This window comes from Bemisia tabaci, chromosome 5 (genome assembly GCF_918797505.1).
Source record: "Bemisia tabaci chromosome 5, PGI_BMITA_v3".
NCBI lineage: Eukaryota > Metazoa > Arthropoda > Insecta > Hemiptera > Aleyrodidae > Bemisia > Bemisia tabaci.
In genome coordinates this window covers 41,019,057-41,041,157 of record NC_092797.1, presented here as the reverse complement: position 1 = coordinate 41,041,157, position 22,101 = coordinate 41,019,057, and the positions used below count along the sequence as shown (strand labels likewise).

Sequence of the window (22,101 nt, the reverse complement as noted above, 5' to 3'; positions counted from 1 at the left end):
GTCATGAAAACTATCAAACTTAGATAACATTTAGGAAGAATTTTCTTTACAATTACTAAGGATAAACGGTAGAAAGAGTTTTGAGGGCAGTTTATGTTATAGTGCGCACTGAGTAGACAAAATGTAAGACTCAATCCTTGACGTTCAGGATACACATGAGCAATGACAAAGAGAAGTTCAGCTGCAGGTCTTTTTTTTCGAATTTTTTATTGTTTTTAAGACTGATTTACACATTGATAGTTTGGAAAATGTTGAACCCTGAATTGGCAGTGCTGATCAATGTGCCAGGTATTTGAGGGTGCCAATGAAGCTCTTTGATGTCATTCTGACCTTGATGAATGAACATTAACTGGGGAGGTATATCCTGTGATATAACAGAAAGAACAGTTAGAACAGTGTCATGACTTCAATATTTGATCGAAAAAACTAACACAGCTGAATTATTGAGAAACGGTCTGCGAGAGTTTAGACTCCTGACTTTGAAAATTCTGAAGAACTCAAGTATCATTCTTTTCAAACTATAATTTCATGTACTTTTCGTCAATAAAGTTGTCAATTCACTTTTGATACTCAGCGAGTATTGATTTCAAAAAGATTTGGGGGGCTGAAAGGACAAGGCACATGAGTGCAGTTTTTGCTATTTCGGGAAATACGTGTTTGATTTTCAGTTTGAAATTTCATGGATCCTTATGGCAGAAAGAATGTTGAAGCTGACTTTTTGATGCTTAAAAATTGGAATTTGGGGGTGAATTTTTCACAGAATAAGCATTAAGCCTATATTTACTTGAAATCAATAATATCACATTTTTTCAAAAACTGCACTTATGCGCCTTGTCCTCCAAGCCCCTCATTTGTGGAAAAATAGATTTAGAGGAGCAAGTGTAGAAAAAATTTGAAAATGTCTCAGTCTACCTCCTGAAATAAGATTCATATTTTTTTGTCCTCAAAAAGAGAGAAATCTCTGACCTTTTCATTACCTAACAAAGAATTAGAATGCATCTCGAGGAGGGGACGGACGCCTCAAGATGCTTCAGCATTTTTTCTTCAATTTAATGTGAGTTTTGAGGCTTTTATTTCGATTTTATACAATTTATTTTGTTTTTCATCTCAAAAAATTTCACTTAACTTTTTCCTACTGCCATCATGAAATGACATAAACCATTCAAGGTACACTCTACTACAGGTATGGACAAATGGAATTTTAGAAAAACGTCGAAACACGTAGATTTGGCAGCGTCCAATGGTACGACTGCGACGCCATATTGAAAACTTATTTACTTTCTGTTTTAAGAGTGGGTCTCGTCAATTTCGTGTTATTTTTTCGTGTTCTTAGTTGAGATTTTCGTTATTTTGAGTTCCATTAATTTTTTTAATTCATCTGATGGCTTATCGAAGCTAACGGATCTACCAGAACCTCATTTTGAACTGCGCGGCAAAGACGGTACGACTTACGACGTCACTCGATGGCCTATAATCTCAGCGCTGCCACTTCGGCACCCCGTTTGTCCATACCTGTAGTAGAGTGTACCTTGCAAACCACTAGGCCTTAGTGGTATGGGCACATGTCTTAGACACATACTCAGCATCTCTATTTTTCCGAGATATCAATGTGAAGTTCACACTTTGAAATAAATCCTGTTTTGCAGTGCCGAATGGAACTAGCGTCATTCTGAGACAATAAATTAGAACTGAGAAAACTGAAGAGAAAAAAAAAAACTATGCAATAGTCTTACTTTCAGGTCATCAAGTTCTGCTTGCTCTGCATCTTGCTCCACTGATAAATCCCAAATAGTGAGTTGATCATCAGCACCACCCACAGCAAACACACTTTCCTCAGTTGGATGCCATTCAACTGTTGTTATTGGCTGCTTATGATGTTTAAATGTTGCTATTGCTCCACCAGTCTAGGGGATACAAAAAAATAGAATAAAACCAACTTTTAAAGATATTTACAAGCAAAAGTATGAAAAATGCATGAATTTACTTCCGGCTTTATTGTGTATCACTAGCTGCGTTACCTCTGACCCTTGAACCTTCAAATGATGCATTAAAAGCCTTTGGAGATCTTAATCGCCATGATTATTTCTTCAATTCTGCTTAGTGACCAGTATAATGTAAATGATGAGTGCCAGAAAGTTTCTACAGCCTGACTGTTGAAAGTTGAAACTTTAACTGACTGTGTCCGCAAGATACGACAAGACATAGTCCTATCTGCGCCGTGTAATAAATCCATTTTCGATTTTTGTTGTGCCGACATAAATCAAAAATCGGACTGCTGCAGGACTGACAATTTAACCTTAGGAGTAATAATTCCATTATTTACTGTCAAAAGTCTTGCCTATAAAAAAGGGCAATGAATAAAGCAAGACCAATGTTAACATACAGAGGACGTCGTTCAAATTTAGGAATCTTCTATTCGTTTCGTGAGAAACTAAAGAAAACACCCTCACATCATTGCAGTTGTCGACAAGTAGAGAGACGTTGCGTGAATTTTAAGTAAAAAGTAGGCAAATGAGTAGGTTTTTCCTGACAGAAATTCTTCTGGCTTTTATCCAGGGAAAGGAAGTGATGAAAAGAGCCCTATGTTTGACTCATGCTTCTTAATATATATCCTCCATGAGGTTTTTGAATTTAATATGCTGTATTTAAGATGTTCATCATACATCATCAGCAGGAGATTCGACAATATTTACCTTCTTGGAACATCAAATCTTGTTCGAAGTTGCTCTTTTTTTGCTTCGTTTTAAATTTAAAAATTGTAAAAAATTACGGCGCTTAGAACACCTGAGTTCTCCTTATTTTCAGTTTCCCTTATTTTGATCTGCACATGATGTTTGTTTCCATTTGTGCTCAAAAGCAATAGGTGTTTTTGTGATTTAAGTAAGCAATGAGGATGATTAGATCTGTAAGATTCAATATTTTATTAGCAATCCAAAAACCAATATTATGTACATGTATTAGTTTGTCACTTCCACCAACATCCTCCTGCTTTATACGAGGTTTGTTCAATGAGAAACCGGATTTTGGTGATAACTAGCCCACAACGCGCTCGAATTAGGTTTTCTTGGACTTTCATAGGATTTTTATGTCTAACCAAACTTGTCTCTCTTTTTTTGGTCTTGCACTGCCTTTTTCAACCCGCAAGGATGATTAGAGTTTTGTCTCCATATCGTAGCCGTACACTCAAATTTTGTCACAGAAAATTATCCTATCCAAAAATGTAGGGCCATTGTTAGAACGTTCAAGAAGCAAAAGGGAAATTGACATTCGGTTAAATTTATGTTCAACAGACAGCAATCACAGGACAAGTTTACCTGAAACTTGATGCATGTCTAAACATTCTATCAAAATTGTACGAACAGAGTCTTCAGAGATATCACACTGTTCAGCAAGCTCGAAACGACCATTTTCGAGCACTTTTGCCCACACTTCTTCCATGTGGCTTTCAGTTGCCATTGATACTTGATTCCTGTGCTCCTCATCTTTGACGAACTCCTCACCAGTTTTGAATCATTTAAACCACTCAAAACAGTGAGAACGACTCATAAAATGATCTTGGTAAACTTTCCTTAGCAATACCAAAAATTTTGGTATAAGGTATACCGAGTTTAAAACAAAATTTTATGTTAAACCTCTGCTCTATCAGTGATTGCATGATGAAAATCGCAGAACGCACCTGACTTGCTCGTGTTCCAGAAGACACAGAATGAACATTGATCAAAATAAAAAAAATCTGTGAATCTTGCATTCTTCAGTATGTTATCAGCTATCAGGAAAGTCCAAGAAAACCTAATTCGGACGCATTGTGGGCTAGTTATCACCAAAATCCGGTTTCTTATTGAACAGACCTCGTATCTATTATTTTCCTCAGTATTTTAAAATAAAAATATTCTTTGATTACCTTTAGATTCCTAAGATCCCACACATGAACAAATCCATCATCTCCACCAGATACAATAAAAGGCTCTTTGCGATTCCAACTAATTACATTAATATCACTAGTGTGAGCATTTTCCACAGTTATGACATTTGCTTTGGCTCCGTACTTCCTTGTATCCCAAATCCGTATGCTTTTGTCCACAGAGCAGGATGCAAGAACTTCTTTTTCAGTTGGAGACCACTGCAAATCCTCAACCGATTCTCTGTGAGCATTCAATGGTCTTTGATCTACATGCCATGATGCTTCTCTAGGCTTCCACACATGAATGTTCCTGTGACAGTCACCGGTGGCTAGTTGACCTAATTAAATGAAAAATGCGGTAAGTTTCAGAGTTGAAAATCAAAACGATGCCATAAAGATTATACTGAACAATGGATATAATGATTGAATTAAAATAAAATATTTATTCTTCCTCCTTTTTTAAGGTGTTCAAACAAATTCCAGCCGCGGTAAGCTATTGGTACTGTCTTGTGCCGATACAACTAAGCGATCCCATGATGGCAATGCTATCGAAAACAACCATGCCCCATGAGTCAGTTTTTATAATTGCTTGAGGTATAAAATAAATATATACATGGCGACAGTTTCTTTTCGCTGGCTCTGAAAACTTGGAAGAATAATGGAGGCGAAAATTTAAGATAGGTGAGTTTGATCCTAAAAAAAATCGACTGAGCCTCATGGTTTATAAAAATTTACATTTAACAAATAGTAGAGAAGTAAGAATTGGATTTTTGGGCTAAATTTTGCTGTAACGTTTACTGATGTTGTCTAGAATTCTGAATAATGTTCATTCCCAGATTTTTCCCTACTTTTCCTGATTTTCAGGAGCTAATTTCCTGATGCAAAACGTAAGATTTCTCTCACTTCCTGGATTTGCTTGTGAAAAACTAAATTATTCTCTCGAGTTCCAGACATAAATATCGATTTTTTTCTTCTCTTAGCTGACTCTTTGGCGCACATTCCAATTTTTAAATCCAAAAGCGCTCTTGATGTTTACATCAGCTGGTTAATGAGAACTTCTCTATTCATTTGATGATTTGAAAATTCAAATATGTCACTCAAGAAGTAAATAATGGCCGTTAGGGTGCAATAATATACACTCTAAGCGGTAGAAGAAGAGATTCCCGATATCTGTGACCCTGATTTGCCTTAAACTCCCTCATTCCCAGATTAATCCCAGTTCTTCTTAGTTTCCCCAGGTCCAAGGGATCATGCTTTTACTGTAAGTTAAAGTCTATCAAGAATTAAATTTAACTGTAAAAAGAGTACCTTATACCCTTTTTATTCATGGGAGGGCTTCATTTGATCGATACAAAGTTGGACTAAAACATGAACAACGCATAGCTTACCTGGTGTTTGGGGACTCCAGTCCATGGCAAACCCTTCACTTTGATGACCATTGAAAGAGAAAAATGCATTTAAATCCTTTTTGGTGCCATCTTTCAAGGCAGTCGGTTTTTCGACAGCATTTATTAATTTATGTAGATTGTAGATTTCAACCATACCTCTTTCAGACCAAACTGCAGCATAATTCTTATCACCATTTGAGAAACTCTGAAATTAAAGCCGACAGATGAAAACAGGAGAAGAAATTTTCAGATACATAACAAAATATTTGGTCATTCACACGGAAATTATTTTCTTCCTTTGTTTCCTTTACATTACATTTTACTTAAAATATTCACCATTTCATTGTTCGTAATTCATTACAAAAAGATCATGAGTAACTTCTTGACTTAAGGAACAACATATGGAGCCTGTTTCAGATGACTTTTCCTCTTTTGCTGTATGTGCGGGATAGGAAATCACATACAACAAAAGTAGAAAAGTAATATGAAGAGGGCTCTGATTAGAGAATACCTACCTGGTTACAATCAGAATCATTTCACGTCAACCTAACTAGGTCCTGGACGTCACCATCCATGATTACTTCAAATTTGGGGAGCAGGATTGCTTCGTCATTTTTAGGAAATCATTGGAAAGCATTTTTCCCTCTGACAGTCTGTTTACTAGATATCGTTCTGTAAAGATGACATACATTTTTGCGATTCTCTAAAAATCTCATTTTAGCAATTTCTATTTCTCTGCCTTGGGTCATAATGGTCATTAACCTTCTTCCCAAGTCAGTGGCGTGCGGTCCGGATAAGCAAGGCAAGCACTGCTTGCCCAAAGATTTCAAACGAAAGAAGAAAATTACACCTATTTCATGTTGAACATTTTAGCAAATATAATTTATAAAAGGTGTTCAGTAAGTAAATTGCATTAAAAATAGAAAAAGAGAGAGACAGAAATACGTGTAGAGCCACAGCAGTGGGAAAGCGGCTGGGCGGATGGAGGTGGCGCAGCGCGCTGCGCGGCCCGAACACGGGCCAACCCATGCGCTGGAGAATCGCTTGCGATCAGCTGAGCGGAGAGCCACTGCTCGGCGGCGGAATCAAGGCGGGCGGGTAGAGCGGTACGTTCCGAGTCCGAGCCCTTCGCTGCGCGATCGCAGCTCGCTTCTCTTGGCCATCTCTTGGCCCGTCACCGCAGCGCGCTGCTTCTGCCTCCGATGCGCTATCTTGCTCCCTCTTTCCGTCGCGGTTGTAATTGCTCCTCCGCAGCAAATGCCCTTAAATTCTATAAAATTTCGCTCACTTGGATCTAATTGCTGATGAATTAGATAATTCTGAGTCATGTTTTAAATGCAGAAAGCTGATTTTTGGGGAAATTTAAGTAACTCAAAAAATTCTTATAGCAAAATTAGGAGTTAAGAGCATGGAGCCGTCCTCCAATGATCAATAACAATCGAAACAAGTTGAGTAAACGAAATCATAAGTAAGAGAGAAAGAAATAAAGCCACAGTTCTTCAAGACGTTCCATCAGATTTCATACGAAAAACAGAGCATATAGAGTAAAATTTTAAGAATTTTCTAGGGAGGCTAGGGGGAGGAGGAAGGGAAAGAGACTACGTCAACCCACCCCCCCCCCCCCCCCGGATGGCGAACGCTACAGCTTGCCCTGTCACTGAACCCACCGCACGCCACTGTCCCAAGTTCTTTAAAAGTGCTTTTTCATCAATTCCCACTCTTCTCATTTTCTTAATAAAGTATGTTTGCTTTGGTTTAAGTTGGTGTCTTGCCCGCAACTTACCCTTATTCTATTGATGCAACCAATGTGAGCAACATAGGAGAAGTCCATTTTTCCATCTTTTGAGCCATCCTCTTCTTCATCTTCACTCTCGCTACTGCTACTTTCATCGTCATCGACCGGTTTATCATGTTGAGTTTTGTGTAAATTTGAAAGCTAAGGAAAATTAAAGAAAAATGTTTAGTAACGTATCAAGGTTAGAGAGTAAAAATTGGCTTCATCTAACCAAAAAAATTTTAATTGCTCTTGGCTATCCACATCTGGCTGCTGCCAGGTTGATCAGAATTTCTACCTAAATGTGACTAAGGTACAAAATTTTGCCCTGGATCTTTAAAGTTTTATTGTTTTGCTGACAAATAGGTGGTGGATTGGATTGTGCATTGAAAAAATCCTTCTGACAGCATCAAGTATGTGCCGAGAATCACCATTCTATCTTTGTAATTAACTTAGATTAAGTGGAAGGTGCATTCAGCTGGTTAAATTGTTAAAATGAAGATGAGACTTGTTAAAAATAAAACATGCTTTTTTTATATAAAATTTGACAATTTATTTAAATACTCAGTAGGTAAAAGAAGAATTATGAAAGGATATTGATGCAGTTGATTCTGATATGACATAAATATACACCCATGTTCCCATTAAAGTAAAAATACAAAAGTGAATCGGGTAACATACCTTGATGACAAAAATTTTATTTTTCTTGGCTTGGTCTGCTTGTGTCCCTGCTACAACGTAAGCAGTTCTAGGGAATGCGTCTCGATTTTCACCTAATTTATCCCTCAGGATATCAAAACTTAGACAAGGTGAACCTGGAAAATAAACGAAGTTTCACTAAAGTTGTTTTAATTGCTTTTCTCAACATAGAGCAAGGAAATATGATGACTGAAGAGCGAAACCTAGTATCTTCATAGCGGTGTCTCAAACGCTCTCCTCCTACAGGGTTATTCAAAAGTTACGCACCACTGGCCATAACTTTAGTTCTAATTATGATATCGATTTGCGGTTTGTGGCGTCCTTCCTCATATCGAGGGGGAAACTTTTTGAGGTACTTTTCAGTTCTTCACCCCCCAAGGGGGAGGGGGGGCGGGGGGCAACTCAAAAATTTCAAATGGCAACCCCCATCATGTGATACATCGTTAGAAAGAGCATGAAAAAAGAAAATTTTTGGCGCAAACCGGAAGTCGATCTGACCCCCCTGTCAAAAGTTAGGGGGGTCCAAAGGTTATTTAGGGGGTCCGTACCTTCATTTTTTAGAGTAGCTTCGGCGGCTCTTGGACATACCGTTTCTCTTTTCAAAGAGTCCTCGAATACTCCAAGTCTGATACCGAAGTCTTCATATTGCCCCCGGGCCACCACAGCCCCCCTGTAGGGGGGGGGATGGGCCTGTTACAATGAAACATTGCATTAAAATGCGAAAAGTCACAGAAGAGCTTCAAACTTAGTATCAAATCCGAGTGGAACTTCTTGCCAATGTTAACGCAAACGCAGCCTGCGACTTTAAAGTGAGTTTTCAAAACTCTTAGCCCCCTGCCCCCCCCTCATTTTTGGTTGCAGAGCGGGTAAAAACCGGGAAATTCACTACAAATAATGCCCGAAACTAATGTCCAACTTGAGGAGGACCCTTGAAACGTTGCGATCAGTCGGAGCATTGAAATACAAGGACTGCCACCCCCTTAAAGTACGGAAACATCCAAAACACCCCCGCTGCCCCCCTCATTTTTCGTTGCGGAGCGAATAAAAACCGGGAAAATCGCCAGAAATGATGCCCCGGTTCTTACCAGCTCTGCAACGAAAAAAGAGGGGGGCAGCGGGGGTTTTATGGATGTTTCCGTCCTTAAAGTGGGCGGCAGTTCCTGTGTTGCAGTTCTCCGACTGAGCGCAACGTTTCAAGGGTTCTCGTCAAGTTCTACAGTGGTTTCGGGCATCATTTCTGGCGATTTTCCCGGTTTTTATCCGCTCCGCAACGAAAAATGAGGGGGGCAGCGGGGGTGTTTTGGATGTTTCCGTACTTTAAGGGGGTGGCAGTCCTTGTATTTCAATGCTCCGACTGATCGCAACGTTTCAAGGGTCCTCCTCAAGTTGGACATTAGTTTCGGGCATTATTTGTAGTGAATTTCCCGGTTTTTACCCGCTCTGCAACCAAAAATGAGGGGGGGGGGGCAGGGGGCTAAGAGTTTTGAAAACTCACTTTAAAGTCGCAGGCTGCGTTTGCGTTAACATTGGCAAGAAGTTCCACTCGGATTTGATACTAAGTTTGAAGCTCTTCTGTGACTTTTCGCATTTTAATGCAATGTTTCATTGTAACAGGCCCATCCCCCCCTACAGGGGGGCTGTGATGGCCCGGGGGCAATATGAAGACTTCGGTATCAGACTTGGAGTATTCGAGGACTCTTTGAAAAGAGAAACGGTATGTCCAAGAGCCGCCGAAGCTACTCTAAAAAATGAAGGTACGGACCCCCTAAATAACCTTTGGACCCCCCTAACTTTTGACAGGGGGGTCAGATCGACTTCCGGTTTGTGCCAAAAATTTTCTTTTTTCATGCTCTTTCTAACGATGTATCACATGATGGGGGTTGCCATTTGAAATTTTTGAGTTGCCCCCCGCCCCCCCTCCCCCTTGGGGGATGAAGAACTGAAAAGTACCTCAAAAAGTTTCCCCCTCGATATGAGGAAGGACGCCACAAACCGCAAATCGATATCATAATTAGAACTAAAGTTATGGCCAGTGGTGCGTAACTTTTGAATAACCCTGTATATTCTGGTTTTTCAAAGAGCAGAGTCAACTACACTTACAACATGAAAATCTCCACAGAATACTCAGCTAATTAAGAAGGAGAATGAAGGTAGGTACCTAGTTTGCAAGAAATTAAGCTGACTGGTTTTCCAGAGAAAAAGTAAAGTATGACAGGAACTCCGCAATGTCACAGAGATACGTATTTTCGCACTTTTGTCATCGATGGTAATTAGGGAGCTGAGGAGTTTCAGAGCTACATTTCGATACTGATGACTACCCAACTACACTAACTCCTTGTTTATTCCATTAAAAGGGACAAATTTTCTGTTCCAATGTAGACCTCATTGATCAGAATCTTTGATAAAACCACACATTTCTTCCCTGAAAATTAGAACGTCAGGTACGCTACTTCAAAACCAAGATACAGATTTGCGCCGACTGCGAGGCAAATAGCAAATACTGACAAATCTGTTTGCCCATAAGCAAAGGAGATACCATTCAAAAATTTTAAACATTTTTGGGTTCAATTAACATTGTACCATGAACTTACTGGTTTCAAAAGTGTGCAACATCTTGTAAGCAGACGGATCACACACAAGTTCCTCTCCTTCTTCCAGTGGTTGCGTAGGCAAATAAACTTTCCTCGTTGTTTCTGTTTTCTTTTCGGAGCTACAGGGCTCCATTTCAACGTCATTTTCTTCTGTCATGATTACTTTCGTTCTTAAACAAGTTTAAAAACACCAAATTAATTAAATTTCAGAAAAACACACCAAAGTTAGACATAACCTAAAACGCACATGGCATGATGAGCACCGACTAAAAACAGTCACCACCGTCGATGCAGAAAATCCGCGTAGTTCAAAAATGCGGGCTAGTGTGAATCGCCTAAGTATCGTGTGAAATCGTGTCTCGCGTGAACTCTTCGGTTTATTTGACAGTGGGTCTCCGCAGCTTGAATCGAAATTTTGCTCGCGGCAAGTGCAAGAGTCTGTCACTTTTTCGGAACTTATTGCATCGTGGCCTCGTGGAATCCGAGCTCTGACTTTTGGTGCCCTGATTTTGAAAGTGTACTTGATATTCTATAGATTTTCGTCGTATATTTGAAAGTGTGAATTGCCGATTCACCAGTGCGGTTTTCGGATGCGCGTGAACAATTTTGTGCGAATCGTTCGATGAACTCATGTCGCGGTGTTTGACATTTTTGTGCGTGTCTGTATGCTTTCCTAAATCCTCAATTATCAAGTGTGTTCACGTGGTTCGTGGCTCCTGTTCAATTTTCTAAGGTTCGATTTCTATCGAGTGTTTTCATAACTGCCAAGAGGATGCCCGACATCTGGTCGAAAATTTTTCTCCCAGCCGCCGTTGGTACTGGATTGAGGTTTGGAGTATCTATTATTTCATTAGATTTTGCCCAGATAAGGTGTCTTTCACTGATATTGTAACTCATATACTATTCATAGTCTTGCAACACGTTAATTCTGCAGAAACAATTTTTCAGGTTTTCAGCTCTTGCTTAATGTTGATCGACTGAAATTAAATTTCACTCCAACGATCATATTGCCTCTTGGATTAGTGATTGATTATTCATTATGGTTTTTGGCTTCTGCTATATTTCATCGATTGAGTAATAAGCCTCTGCAGATTCTAAATTTTTACTCAGGTAAAGGACCATAGCCCCTGCGCATGAGCCCTATGCATTATTCTAGACCAAGGTATACGCAAAATTTAGAGAAATGCAAGCAGGATCTGTTTTGGAAAAAACCCTCTCACTTGATACAGAACCCGATATGTAGCTGTGTTGAATAAGAGGTTTTTCCCGAAATGGATCTTGCTTCCATTCTCTGAATTTTGCCAATTTTTTGGTCTAGAATGATTCTTTAGGCTCATGCCCGGGGGCTACCATCTTCTATTTGGCTTTTAACTCAAATCTGAAGGGATTTTAAACCTCGACAAATCACCTAAGGTATTATCTCATGGTAATAATGCCCTGTATTTATCTTAATTATTTGTTCAATATGAATGTAATACACCTGAGTAAGTCCAAAATGACTTACCACAATTAAATATCTTTCCTGTGCAGAGTGACTCACCACCATTAAATATCTTTCCCTCTTCACTAACATCTTCGCAATCTTGACAAGCTTCTTGTCCTCCATAAAATTTATACCTACTTGAATATATTTCTTGATCTTCTTATTTCCTTACTTATTTGGCCAGGTATTTACATTAAAGATCAGAGGGAGCTTTGTGTAGTACTTCAAAATAAAAAGTAGAGAAAACTAAGACTATAATTTTGCAACTATCTTGTCAAGAAAGTTACTGATGAAGAATATTGGTGCCTCTATCAAAGCTCAAGCCACTTTAACAAATATGATAAATGTAAGAGCCCCCTCCCCCCCCCCCCCCCACAATTTTTCTTAAGAGTTCCTTTTATTCCTTGCACCTTAGGATCATACCTTGTTTATACAGCTTCTAGTTTTTGCTTCCAGTGTAACAATTATTGTTTCATTCAGCTCCTTCATGAGCAGATAGGGTAATGGAACAGTTGAAAGTATATAACCAGATATTTTTAATTGTAGCTCGATCACAATCTTTGGCAGTATTTTCTAAGATTCGTGTTTCCTTGTATCCTCACTCACTCCCCCCCCTCCTTTCTCACCTCATGCCTTCAAATAGTTCAGGTTCAGAGTCGGTTTTTATTTTGGTTCAGGGAAGTTTCATGTTTTTCCTGGCAATTGAGATTGCACTGTGCTTTCCAATAGCTTCAGTTATCCTAGACTAAACAATTTTCGAATTCATTGAGGTTTTTTTGTCCCTGTTGAATGGTTCAATGGCTATCACTTCTGAAATCATTGTTTAATAAAAGCCCTTGTCTCAACGGATAGTTCGACTGAAATTTATGACGTCCCACTTAGATTCATGCGAGGATCATCTGTAGAAATTTTTTTTTCAAGCTCGGCAGTCTCAAGTTTTTTCGAATGAACATCATCCTCGAGAACATCAATGCCCCTTTTAATGTGAATGCAGAGAGAATGTTTTCATCCAAGAAAACGTAGCTCTTGGGTGTCAGGCCCCCCCTCCCCCCCCCCCCAAGGAATTAGAAATAGGAACATCTGCACCCCCCCCCCCTTCCTCCCAAAAATTCTGCAAAACAGGAAATAGCCTCTGAGCTGGTGCATTTTATTTTTTATCGAATAACATGCCTGGATAGTGCAGACAGATTGAGATATTTTTCAGGGATTATTGGAGGAGTTGATCCTAATATTTGCATACGGCCGAAGTTTGCGTTGGAATAGCCTTTACATGCACCTCAGAGAGATCAATATTCCAAGAGTGATTACCGAATCTCCCTTTTTCTTTAGAGACGCAGACTCTTTAAAAATGAGGTAATGGGATCAGCCCTTGTGCGCTAAGTACTTGAAGTTTGTCAGAAAAAAAAATACAACTCCGACTATCGATATGAAATTATCAGGGTAACGATATAGCATTGTCAGTGAAATCCTGGGGGGGGGGGGGGGGGGGCATCAATTGTCCAGAGCAGTGCATCTAAAGAATTCTGTGAAACATTTCAGTAAGGAACCAAAATCGCTCCTTCAGAAAGTTAATTTCCAACTGTAGAGGGACTGTGACCCTCTCCCACTCGCATCATCCAAATGGCGCTCTCAAAAATTGTAGGTTCTAGTGATTTCAAATTCGCAGTGCCACCGAAATTCACATTGTCTCCCCCATATTCTCACTTGCTTTTGAAATTTCATTATCGTCAAAATCCGCACAACCGTTTTCATGTTACAAATTCAATTGTTCACGCATCATCCAAATGACGCTCTCAAAATTTTGTAGGTTTTATTGATTTCAAATTCGCATTGCCACAGAAATTCACATTGTCTCCCCCATATTCTTACTTGCTTTCAAAACATTATCGTCCACATCCTCACAACCGTTTTCATGTTAAAAATTCAATTGCCCAACTAAATTTGGCAACAGCTGATGTGGCATGGTTCCTTTCCGATTAAGGCGGGAAGGGACTGATGTGGCGTGGCTCCTTTCTGATTTAGGCGGGAAGGGAGAAGAAGATGGGTAAATGGAAGAGAGAGAGAGCGAACATTCATGCCCTTCCAAAGTGAGGAGATAAGGTCCGCAGTGACTCGTGAATTTGTGGGCGAGAGTGAGACTTGACGAAAAGACGAGGAGATAAGAATCAAAACCTGGCGGGAAAGGGGATAAATCCAACGCTCCGCTCACAATCAGCCCACCCCGATCCACCGGATGCTCAGTTTCGCCGACCATCCAACTTTTCTAGGAATTCCCCCGAGCTCGGAAGATTTCAGCCGACAGATTCAGATTTTCGGTTCGAGAGCCTTTGAAGCGAAATCGTTCGCTCACCGTCCCTGATATTACCTGGTTTCCCCATCGATCTTTCTTCCAATCTCTTCAGAGCTACGCAACCAAACTCAATTTTCAGATGTAGAGACGTGTGTGTCTGTGTGTGTTCGTCTACGGTTGGCTTCCCCCCCTTCTTTCAGGCCGCTTCGGGCCAGACTTCGTCCTCTGGCCGTTGCCGCCACCAAAGCGTTGGCTGATGAACCTTTCGGCAGGCACCCCCCCCCCCCTCCCCGCCCTTTCTCCTATCCCTCTCCTTATTTTTTCCTATCGCGAAACACTGCTAACCCGGAAAACGATTTGAATGTCGATCCAGCAATTAGCAATACCTATCTAGATTTACTCTGAAAATTACGCACTTCTTAAGCTCTTTCAAAATTTTCTCGGTTGAACTTTGGGTCTAAATACTTACCGGACGAACTACGGTGTGACTCAACGCTTCGAAATTTTTCTCGAAACTATCAATTTATCGATCGACTATGGAATGGTCCGCCAAATTTCCTAAGATCCACCCCCCCCAACCCCCCCCCCTGCAATGAATACTTCCGATTTTGTGTCCACATGTCAGGGAAGAGTAGGATTGAGACAATACCATTTTAAGTTTTCAATTATGATTTCATATCACTAATGGTAAATAATATTTAATCTATTAGAAATCAGTTATGAATGCCTGAGCTATTCAATGTTGAGGTGCCAATATTCACGTCAATATATCATTTCTAGCCATCAATTTTTTTTTTTTTTTTTTTTTTTTTTTTTTTGGTTACTTAGCGATTATTATATGGTCTCTGTACGAGAGAGTGAAATAGAAACACATATTACCAGAATGATAATTACAGAGTTAAAAATTCCATGTAATTAAACAAAACTTCCGTGAAGTGGCTTCAAATTAAATCAAGAACTTGTCAAGGAGGGCCACATTATTTTCCCTCTAGTCCACCTGTGCATGATGCACTACATCCTTAGGTTCGAGAATGAACAAAAATTATACTTCAAATATGTTTCTTACGGACGGGACGGGTACAAGTCTTAGTCGAGGAACAATTGAGTTAATTTCCACTATTTTTAGTTTCAATTTCTACATTAGTTAAGGAATTTTTTACTATTGATTTTAAGTAATTTCAAAGAAATATTAAGTGAAGTAATTGTGAATCTCAATTTATTTTTACCTTATCGTGTGTATAATTTCTCATAATTTGCAATGAGTATTCTCAAGTTACACAGATTTGGAGTTTGGTAACTATCAGCAGATTTTTTTCACCGATCTCTGGGAAAATTGTATAACCCGTACCAGATGTCAAATGCATTTTAATCGTAATTAGATATGTGGTTAGCTCTACTGGATTTTTGAGTGAGATCCATTAATTCTCGACTTAAGAGCCTGATAGCTGTAAGCAGATTTCGCTTCCATGCAATCCAGAAATATTTTTGAGGAACATTTAGTAGCTTAACTTTTTGTAGATACCTACTGTATCTTAAGACTCATCTGACTCCCTCCTCGCTCCTTTTAGTAGCCCCTTCCCATTGAATTGATCTTTCACCTACCTACCCATTAACTTTTCCTGTTTTTTACTACGCACCCAAAATGTCGTCTGTCCTTGCTTCTTCTCTTTATCTCTCTCATGATCTGTAACAAGATTAACAACTAACCGTAACTGACCTAACAAAATTAATTCAACGTATCATTTTTACTTTTTGTCTTTAGGTACTGCAGGCAAGTATTGTATTTCTTTTAAAGGTTATTTTTCTTAAATTTTGCGCGGGTGAATGCTGATCCTTCTCGCGTACGGGGGGATGGATAGGGGACACGGGACGGGGGACACACGGGGGGGGGGACACACGACGGGGGTGGAGACTGGGACTGAGGTGCGTTCACACAGTTCGTCCGACCATCGGAGGCGCAGTTCGTCGGGCAATCCGTCGGTTGTTTTTTCCCCGGAAAAAGCTTCCGAGAGATCGTCCGACGTACTGTCCATCTGACGGTCGAACGAACCGTGTGAACTCACCCCGACTGCTGAGGTTCTCGTCACACCATCAGTTTACGATTCCCATCTTGATGGAACCACCGGTGGCTTCATTTTGATGGGAGTCGAATCGTGAACTGATGGCGCAACGAGCGCTTCGCTGGTAACCTGCGAGGCTTCTTGGCCACGGACCACGGATCTTGGGCACCATAGCCACCCGGGCAAAGTGCCTGCTGGTCGGGGGGAAGCTCTGCCGATCACCTCCTCGCCTGAACTGACCTGCGGCTGCCGGCGCTTGGCGCCGTCGCTGTGAATGCACGTCGCGCCGAAACGGAACTTTCCCGGGGCCGAGTAACCACCTCTTACTCTATAACGGGCAACCCCTTCCCACATTGGATCTAGAGTCCAGCCTCTTGAAAACATTGACAAGAAAAAGGACTCTTGATTCAATCAGATTTAAGCTTAAACCAAAAGGAAATTCACCCAACAATTTCACCCAAATTTCACCCAATAATTTAGAAAGAAAATTAGAGGAAGAAAAATTATTAATGCGCGGCAAGCGTAGGTTTGGACCAGTATTGGAGATATTCTAATTCCGTGCCTGCTTATTCCTTGTAGTCTTGGTAACGGGATGTAATTGTCTTAAGTCTTGCATTTAACTTTTCATCCTTTTGCGCCCTTGTTTTTCTCACTTTTCCTCCAGCTTCAATCTCTACAATTTGCTTCTCTGTATCGGTCTGTTCTTTTGTCAGCTGGCGGAGCAAATAGTATAAGGAGGGATGATTCTTTCCTACGAGGGTTTGGAACCGATTGTGCCACCCCTCGGTGGCATTGTTGGTCCGCGGACCATCTTCATTAACTGACCGGTAATGATTCCATAGCTCTGGAGGGTACATGGGAGGCGTCAGTCTCACCCTTCGCCGAACAAGCTTCCATGATCCGCTCTCACTATGTCCTATCAAAATACTTCACTAAGGTTTCCATGCTATCTGGTAGTGTCGGCTTCAGCAGTTTGAACACGCGCACCACGTCATCTGCCGGGACGAATGCTAGGGCTAAAAATTGGGAAAATCCAATTTTTACCTCTTTGTTACTAGGTTTATTGTATTCCACTTGCAAACCAAGCGTTTGCACATGCCTCCAAACACTTTGGGCCAAATGGAAAAAATAGAGCACAATACGCGACGCTGGAAAAACTCGCTTGGAAGCGCTTAGGTATTATGCTCATTTCAAAGTCACAAAGTATGGAATGCGAATGTGGAGCTTGAATTCCTAGCTCCACGCATTTTGACGAGATCGATGCAAGAACTGCTTGATAGGATTGTGCAGTTTTGTTCGGCAACAAAGCAAAGAATAAAGTTGGAGGAGAATTTCATTGGCGGGTAAGACATCTCATGGGTGAAATAACCAGGGCTAAAATTCTTTGGGCAAAAGGATTTTGGGTGAAAATTCCCGTGGGTGAACAGGATTGGGTGAAATGGCATACACTCATTAAGAGACTTGGTTCTTGATTTAAGCTTAGATCTGATTGAATCAAGAGTATTTTTTCTTGTCGATGTTTTTAAGAGTCTGGACTCCAGATCCAATGTGTTTTTTTTTTTTTTTTTTTTTTTCTAGTGCACTCTCGAGAATGGAGTTCTTGCATGCGTCAGGGATTTGTAATTGGACGTATTCATGCTACAAGAAACTATGTTGCATGTAAACCATTTGGGCATAGTTCCTTCTAGCATGAATACTTTCAATTTTAATACTTTTTTGAACTACCTAAATTTAGAGGGAAACATGATGGTGTCAGTAAAAAGGGAGCCAATACCTGAAGAGTTTTGACCGGACGTAGAGGTGGACTCTGAACGAAGCGTGAGGGATTCTTGCCATTAAGTATGGTCTTAATTCGTAGGGGTGCAGAAGAAAGTTCTTCGGCCCACGCAATTTTGAGCGATCAGGGATGCAGCCTAGGCACTGTGACATTGCGCCCCTGCAGTAATTTTCATAGGAACAGAGCGTTCGCAGTAATTTCTTAAAAATCAATCGTAGTCGCATTCATTCTCTTAAAAATTCAGTGATTTTGCACTAGTCACAAGTTTTTGTTAAAATCAGTGCATCGAGTGTTCACACCTGATGATAATAATTGATACTAATAGAAAATTATGCTCAAACTTAGATGTTAAACCTAGACCAAGTACCCACAGTTCTCAAAGAAATAAAACGATGTATTCTTGGGCTAAATCAGTCACGTTTTCACGCAGGCACAATCTCTTGTTATATTCAGCGAACTTCGCGTTAGTAACGATCGCGGGAAGCGCCTGCAAAACTACAATGATACTTCAAGCGTAGCGCCATCTCCCCGAGCGAGCGAGCCGCGGAATCCGATATCTAGTCTCGCTCTCGGCTCAGACTCGCGGATCGCGCTTTGAGCGCGTACACATCTTCGGAAGGTGCACGCAATTTATTAATTTCCATCATAAAAAAGCAATACATTATATTTAATCCATTATTTATGATTGCATCCTACGCAATTTTCCCACTGCCTTCGCAGTTCGCGAACATCATTCAAGGTTGCATCCTACGCAATTCTCCCACCGCCTACGCAGTTCGCGAACGATCAGTCGTTTATTCCTGCACATCTTGCACCCCTGCAACTCGGAAAGCTTTTTTGAGTTTGGGGGTTCAAATCGGACAAGATCAGTGACACCATCGTGTTTCTCGAGAAACCCGACCAATTCTTGTTTATGTTTCTGTTTGATCGATGAAATGATCTTACCCAGGGCGAGTGTCAGGGTTGCCACAGCCAGGGATACTGGGAGATGTGAGGGAATTTTAAATAGTTAGGGAAAATGACGATAGCGTCAGGGAAAGATTGTTAATTCATCTTTATTAGCTTTCCAGAATGCGTTTGGCGTTCTAAACAACAAATTTTACCTGTGAACTATTTCAGGTGTGAAATGTATGAGAATTGAATAGTCATACGCAGGAATTTGCCATTTTTACCTCAGTGTTACCGAAACGAATTAAAAATTTACAATTGTACTTAATAAAATACGAAAGCTGCCTTTGACATTTGGGAGCCAACTCATTGTCAGTGTCACTTCAAATCCCTGGCGCCTGCAAGAGCTCCATTCTCGACCAAAATTTTTCTTCGAAAAACATAAATTATTACCACTTGCTTCCTTACCATTACTTTTGATTAGAATCGAAAGTAGTGTTTTAGGCCCTTATTTTTTTTGTGTAGAATCACATTTATTTCAATAAGAAATAGTCGAGATTTACGCAATTTTTAGAATCGGAAGGAACCGAATTATTTTGACTAAGATTGCATTTCCTGCAGCTGATATAATTCAACGCAGAATTCCATTTTTATCAAGATTTTATTCCTGAGATATCATTTTGAAAAGTTACCAGTTAGAAAGTTTACTTGGTTACTTATTCACTTACTTTGCTGCCCAACACAATTTTGCCCCAATAAAAACTTAAGACAGGCCTTTGACGTGCATTATGAAAGTAGCGTTTTAGACCCATATTTTTTGTGTAGAATCACACTTATTTCAATAAGAAATAGTCGAGATTTACGCAATTTCTAGAATCGGAAGGAACGAATTTTTTTGACTAAGATTGCATTTCCTGCAGCTGATATAATTCAACGCAGAATTCCATTTTTATCAAGATTTTATTCCTGAGATATCATTTTGAAAAGTTACTGGTTAGAAAGTTTACTTGGTTACTTACTTACTTACTCACTTACCTTAGGGCTGCCCAAACACAATTTTTGCCCCAAGAAAAACTTAAAAGACAGGCCTTTGACGTGCATTATGAAAATAGCGTTTTAGACCCATATTTTTTGTGTAGAATCACATTTATTTCAATAAAAATAGTCGAGATTATACGCAATTTCTAGAATCGGAAGGAACCGAATTATTTTGACTAAGATTGCATTTCCTGCAGCCGATATAATTCAACGCAGCATTCCATTTTTATCAAGATGTTATTCCTAAGATATCATTTTGAAAAGTTACTAGTTAGAAAGTTTACTTGGTTACTTGCTTACTTACTCACTTACCTTAGGGCTGCCCAAACACCATTTTTGCCCCGATAAAAACTAAAAAGACAGGTCTTTGACGTGTCTGGGGCGGGGACCACTCAGCCGTAAAAAGGGGTCCGGGGGGCCTCTCACGTAAATTTGACTCAATTGAAGGTACTACAGATGCAATTTTATGCTTACTTTATTTTAATCTTGAGCCTTTCAAATAGTTTCATTCATAAAGTGATAATACCTTTATTTTCAATACCCTGAGCCACAAAAGTTACATGAAAGGAATGCGCCAGAGGGGTCCAGGAAACAGCAAGAGAGGCCCCAAAACTTTGATAAAAAGGTAACATTTTGCTTATTCGTGAGGGCCCGAGATAGATTAATAAATTTTTTGGCTCCTCAAAAACTTTAGAACCACCTTGACCTCGGTGAGGCCAGGTCCTAGGACGATAGCCCCTTTTGACACCCCCACCTTCTAGGCGGCCCTGTATCTACCCTCTCTAGTTACTTACTTGTTTACTCCTTTTATTTTATCGGGAACTAGGCGCACTTTGAAGAGCCAACCCGGGGACGTTTCCGGGACTGTTTCCAAGAATTGATCCTACATCCACTGTAACGTCAGTCGGACGATCTTTTCCAGTCAGATTGTAGAGAAACCGACCGAAAGTTTCGACAATGTTTATCCACACTTAAGCTCTCAGACCTTTAATATAATATAATATAATATATTTGCATAATATATAATTGGATCTATGATTATGACTGATCTCTCAAAGAGTTTTCTGTGTCGTCGCTTACTAAATCTTTCGTCTTGTACCCCCGACGCGTCTAATTGGTTCGATGCGCTCTGTGATGGTCTGTTTTTTGTCGCCGATTCATGAGAGTACATTGCGCTAGAGGGCTCGACGTTATTTTTTGATCCATCGAACAGATTTCCAGAAATAAATTCTGCCAGTTAATACACGAAATCTGTAGCCCAAGGAGCGCAACTGTCAGGTCTTCAACCTCCCCCCCTTTTTTTTCTTCTTCCCAATTTACTTATTTATCGCGGCAGAAGCTACTCAGGTAAAGGGAAGAGTGGTGACTGGATCCAATCTGGCACGTTGAATCTCATGAAAAATCGACGAGAAGACTCAAGGAGATAGAGATGAGGAAACCCAGAAGGTCCACTGCTTATTTGCAGATGCTAAAAAATTGTCTCAATAAAAATTAATGCCATTTTTTGAAAAGAAACCGATAGCTCAAGCTGCATTATCTAGATATATCTCACGAGTTGTCGGAAATAAATTATGTCGCAATAATACCAAGTATCTCTCCTTCCATTAGTTCCACATTTTGTTCACTTTACATAAATTCTAATTTTTTTTCAATCCTCCTAGCCGACTTCCTCTTCTTCGTGTAATTCATTGCCATAGATCCAAGCTCAAGGCTGTTTAAAACCATGTCACTCTTATAGACTTTAACTGATGAAGATCTGTCAAACATGCAGTTCATGTTTTTTGCTTGTTGTACTGTCCATCGATCGAAGAATTTCTTGAAACCACACATTTTCTAAACACATGCGCTTGTTTGCATCAGTACATTTCTTAGCGATTTTTTTTTTTTTTTTTTTTTTTTTTTTTTTTTTTTTTTTTTGTAATTTCAATATTTGAAAATTTAACAGCACAATTAATGGAAGAATAAGTGTAAGCTCATTCTTAGACTAAAGTAACTAGCTTACGTACGTAACATGTTTCCAACCCTCTTGCAAAATCCCCGAGGCTAAACGTTTTAGAACTTCCTTTATTTTTTTTCATTTTATTTTTTTATTTTTATTCTATTCTATTTTCTAAAAATAAACTTAACAAACCCGTTAAAATTACTTGAGAGATCATAGCTTGCTTGAAACTTCTCACCGACAATCTTGGGATCATAGCGTATACCTAAAAAT

The 22,101-nt window shown here is 39.8% G+C and overlaps 2 protein-coding genes across 2 annotated transcripts in view; one reads left to right on the top strand and one right to left on the bottom strand.

Moving 5' to 3' along the window:
• Positions 1–75: 75 nt before the first annotated feature.
• Positions 76–10,618, bottom strand: l(2)09851 (WD repeat-containing protein 1 l(2)09851). The gene is made up of 7 exons (XM_019056805.2): positions 10,354–10,618; positions 7,745–7,878; positions 7,073–7,225; positions 5,290–5,494; positions 3,902–4,239; positions 1,734–1,904; positions 76–364 (listed from the first exon to the last, which is right to left on the bottom strand). The coding sequence occupies exons 1-7, from the start codon at positions 10,508–10,510 to the stop codon at positions 227–229; spliced, it is 1,296 nt and encodes a 431-aa protein (XP_018912350.1). The 5' UTR covers positions 10,511–10,618; the 3' UTR covers positions 76–226.
• A 113-nt stretch (positions 10,619–10,731) lies between these two features.
• LOC109040683 (uncharacterized) overlaps positions 10,732–22,101 on the top strand; it is a 272,839-nt gene continuing 261,469 nt past the window's right edge. Inside the window, exon 1 of the mRNA XM_072300729.1 lies at positions 10,732–11,181. The gene's annotated coding sequence lies outside the window, so the exon portion shown is untranslated. The remainder of the gene's footprint in view (positions 11,182–22,101) is intronic.